This window comes from Haemaphysalis longicornis, unplaced genomic scaffold, assembly GCF_048455015.1.
Source record: "Haemaphysalis longicornis isolate Haplotype H1 unplaced genomic scaffold, Haemaphysalis longicornis Haplotype H1 scaffold_7, whole genome shotgun sequence".
Classification (NCBI taxonomy): domain Eukaryota; kingdom Metazoa; phylum Arthropoda; class Arachnida; order Ixodida; family Ixodidae; genus Haemaphysalis; species Haemaphysalis longicornis.
In genome coordinates, this window is record NW_027526422.1 from 18,085,417 (window position 1) to 18,089,569 (window position 4,153).

General features: G+C 48.6%; 1 protein-coding gene across 1 annotated transcript; it reads right to left on the reverse strand.

Annotated features, from left to right (window-relative positions):
- Window positions 1–302: 302 nt before the first annotated feature.
- LOC144146759 (uncharacterized) lies at window positions 303–1,259 on the reverse strand. Its single transcript, XM_077678683.1, has 2 exons — window positions 1,049–1,259; window positions 303–511 (listed from the first exon to the last, which is right to left on the reverse strand). Exons 1-2 carry the CDS (start codon window positions 1,257–1,259, stop codon window positions 303–305), a joined length of 420 nt encoding a protein of 139 aa, XP_077534809.1.
- Between the last annotated feature and the right edge of the window lie 2,894 nt (window positions 1,260–4,153).

Below are 4,153 nucleotides of genomic sequence, written 5' to 3' on the forward strand. Positions count from 1 at the left end.
TTCGCCCACTCTCCATGATTAACTTCGTGGAGAAGCGTGAATTTTTTTATTTGCACCAGACTGCTTACAAGGTGCCTGAAACTGGCAGGAAATGTCTTCCCAACATGGCTTGTGTGTAGCAGTGGTGGAGCCGACTTAAGCGTAGAGCAGCGGTTCCAGCATTCCATTTGAGAAACTCCCGGACACTTCGAATTTCCTGCAATTTTTTAATAGACACTAACTTTATTGAGGGCTGTGAAAATACGCTTTTAATGCAGCTTGTCGATCTGAGGGTGTGTGCTGGTCGTTGGCAATGAGCGCACTCAGACGACACGGGGGTGGTAAGCCATGACCGCGTTGGCCAGGTACAGGAGGCTGTTGAGGACTCCCAGGGCGCCAGCGATCGCCCCCTGGACGTAGATGCCCACCCGTGTTTCGATGCACAGATAAGCGATGCTGGCCGGAACGTGGATGAACGTCGCCATGAAGAAGTTCATCCGGTACAGCATTGAGCCGGGAAGCTCCAGGGCGCCTGGTGGAGCGTAAGTATAGTGCCATGTCTGAGCGCACTTTCTTGGCGTCATTTGCAAATTTTACAAAAGCTAAGTGCAAAGTTGAAACGTAGTTAAAAATACTTGCTCGCCTATCTGCAACGATGCATAGACGCGTTCCGGGAGTACTTCACGTCCGAATGCATATTAACTTGCGTACTTACTACTAATTGTAATTAGATCCCTTCACTCACGAAAGAGTGGATGCGTGTATAGCTGAGCATATATCCGTTTGAAGACACGGAATGTTTCAGATACGCGCCGTTGTACGGTTGGCGTTGTACGGCTGAACCCAAGGATGCGGGTTAAATCCTGGATGCGGTGGCTGCTTCTCTGGAGGTGCAACGTCCGCGTGTAGATATTTCGACGCCCGTTGAAGATCCCCTGGTGGTCCACATTAATTCGGCACCTTCCACTACGGCGCGCCCAAAGCCCAGGTGTAGCTTAATTCGGCGCGTTAAACCCAACACTCAATCGCCGGTGTTTCAGATCCCCGCGTATATAATCAAAGCACTCACCGACCAACACGCACATGAGGATCAGGAGCGAGTTGAAGAAGAAGACGATGGAGGCGATGAAGAGGATGAGCGCGTCCAGACGCAGCTTGAAAAAGCATTCGACGTCCAGGTGACCTTCGCTCAGCAGGAACACGATGCCGGCACCGGTGACCATCTGGAACAGCTTGAGGATCCCGCTGGCTGTCAGCACGTACTCGCAGTAGCAACCCATGGTCCTTGACGAAGCCCTCTCTTAGTGCAACAGCGACTGGTGTCTCCGAGGAGGCGAAAACCGCTCTGCTCGGCCGGTTTTGCACGGCACCGCGCATGGACTGCCGTTGTTGCTGTTGTTGTTCCACGTCTTATGACGCATACCCACGCGGGGGATTGGCCAGGAATCGAGCAAGAAGGGGGCTAATTCGACCGCTCACAACTTAAACGTAGATACCTATTCGTTGGCATCCATGGTAACAGCGCGAGATTAGAAGGAAAAATTGGCTAAAAATTGAAAGTTGCGGTTGAGTTTGAGAAAACATACCCGTAATAATAAAGGCTAATAGGGCAGACGCCTTGCGAGCAGTCCGCGTGCCACGAAAGATGATGATGGCGACGTCCCTGGGCTGATCGACCCCTAGGATGTAGTTGATTTCATTCATTGGAGAGAGAGAGAATAAACGTTTACGGATAGAAAAAGATGGGAGGGTATTGAAGTTTTAATTAATTAGGTAGGCCTCGGTCCAAGATCTTGAGAATGGGCGGTGGCCTCGACAGCCCTTTGACCACCCTAAGCTGGTCGTCCAGGCCGGTGCTCGCCGGGGCTCTCGATAGCGAGTTGTCAGTAGTGGCGCCACAAAACTTATATATGCTCTCAGAGAAACTGGTCAGAAAGAGGGCACTTAACGAGGGAAGCAATAAGGGGTGAAAAAAGACAAGCGTAGACAACGCCAACACCTGCTCCCCTCACCCAATGGCCGCACCTTCTACGTCGCCGTTGCCACCTTTATTGGGATTTAAAAAATAAATGAAACAATGGACTAACTTAATAAAAATATGGCATGTGGCCCCAGTGGAGCAGTGGGAAGTGCGGGATGTAGAGGCGGCTGTGAGGTGCAGGGTGTGACAGGACGGGACACGTGGTCGATTGGGACGAGGCGAAAGTGCTGACAACCGAGTGCAATCTATCTCCTCGATTGCTGCTCGAGTCCCTCATCATTCAGACGACGCCCGACACTATTCATAGAATGTACGGCAATCTGCATCATATTCATGCGAAGTCACTGCGCGCCTCATGCCAACCCAATATGGCATTATTTTACACGGCACAAGCTCACCGAGAACAAGGTGCCCGTAGGGGTGCATGCCGAAAGGTCAAACTGCTTTTTTGCCTTGGTCAGTGACCTCGACCAAGGTGGCTATGTGTAGAGCAACACTGGTAGATAGTGCGGGTAACGACTTACCATTATATACCATAGGAACTAAGTCTCAACAGCTTATATTCAAACAAGCTAAATGTTAACAAATCTAAACCTTGGCACAGCGGATGACACCCTCCATCCGCCCAGTTTTCACCAACAAACTATTTGCCAAGGCCTCATATTTACCCGAGGCCTTCCTCGAATGGCACAACCTCTCTCTGCCCAGCAATGTGTGAATGTCCTTGCATGTGGGAATGTGAGGCGGTGCCTGACGTTGTCTCGATGTCGAACTTTGTTACCCCCAAACAAAGATCCCGTCGCAGGTATCAAGGCAGTCGTACACACTCACTACATATAATAACCAAACTACCCCTTCAAAGCGGTGCACGAGCAATAAAAAGATTGTGGCCTACTCCAATTTCATCGTCGCAGCGCTGCAGTACGGACGGGACAAAGGAAAAAAAATTCACGCATCTCCACGAAGTGAATCATGACGAATGGGCGAAGCACTGGGGATCGTTCTTACCGTAAATCACCCGTGGCATTGCCCACTCGCGCATATAAATTAGTGGCAACGCGTGTGTACAGTATATACAATTCAAATCCAATACGATCCCATACAATTGAATCCAATCCAATCCAATGCTCCTCGCGCATGGGCAACACTGTGTACACGGACCCCGAGCCCCTTACAAAGCGAAGTCCTAAAGTGCTTCGCCCATAAAAGAACGACAGGACACAGGCTGAATTACTACTAAGGGCACCATTGGAGCAACATAAAGTGTTCATCCAGCTTGCCTAAAAATTGGCCGCGTATCTGCTCGCCTCGCTACACTTGTGTCGAAAGTCTGTATTCTTGCGCGGCCACTGCTACGTAAATTGTCTGTCTTCTCTGCCACACGTATACCTGTCACGCTTTTCCCCTCCTGTCTGGCTCCTCCCGCGATAAACACGGTGGAGGATTGCTCCAGTCTATTCAATTTTACCCCGCTCCGCAGTTCACTGTTCGCTCGTCATCTACTGGAGCATTTCCTTACTGTGGGGCATCTTGGAATGCCGCTACGAAGCACAAGCCACGGGAGCGAACGGTTTTAATGCGTAGCATACTTTGCCGAGTATACCCCATAGCCAGGACCGTGTAACGCCCTGCATTTCCACAAAAATGCAGATATCGCGGAAGTTCCGCCTGTAATCGCTATAATGGCGCAAATAGAGATGAGTGGTCGCACGAAGTTTCGAAAAACTAAAAAAAATAAGAAAAATACAAAAATATTACGGAAAACGGCGAAACGTACGACTGTAACGCCCTGCATTTCCACAATAATGCAGATTTCGCGAAAGTTCCACCAGCAATCCTTACAATAGCGTAAATGGAGATAGTTGGCTGAACGAATTTCTGAAAAACTAAAAAAATAAGAAAAATATAAAATTACGAGAACTGGCGAACCGTGTAACGCCCTGCATTTCCACAATAATGCAGATTTCGCAAAAGTTCCAAATGTAATCGCTATAATAACGTAAATCGAGATAATTGGTCGGACAAAATTAAGAAACTAAAAAAATAAGAAAAATATTGAAAAAGTACCGAAAATATCAAAACGTATACGCATGGCATTTCCCCAGTAATGCAGATTTCGCGAAATTTTCCCCTGTAATCGTCATAACAGCCTAGATGGAGATAACTGGTCGAACGAAATTTTGAAAAACTAAG

Coding starts and splice junctions, on each gene's coding strand:
- LOC144146759 (XM_077678683.1), bottom strand. CDS start 1,259: ATGGGTTGCTACTGCGAGTACGTGCTGACAGCCAGCGGGATCCTCAAG. Junction 512..1,048: donor CCTCATGTGCGTGTTGGTCG/GTGAGTGCTTTG, acceptor ACGCTCCACCAG/GCGCCCTGGAGCTTCCCGGC.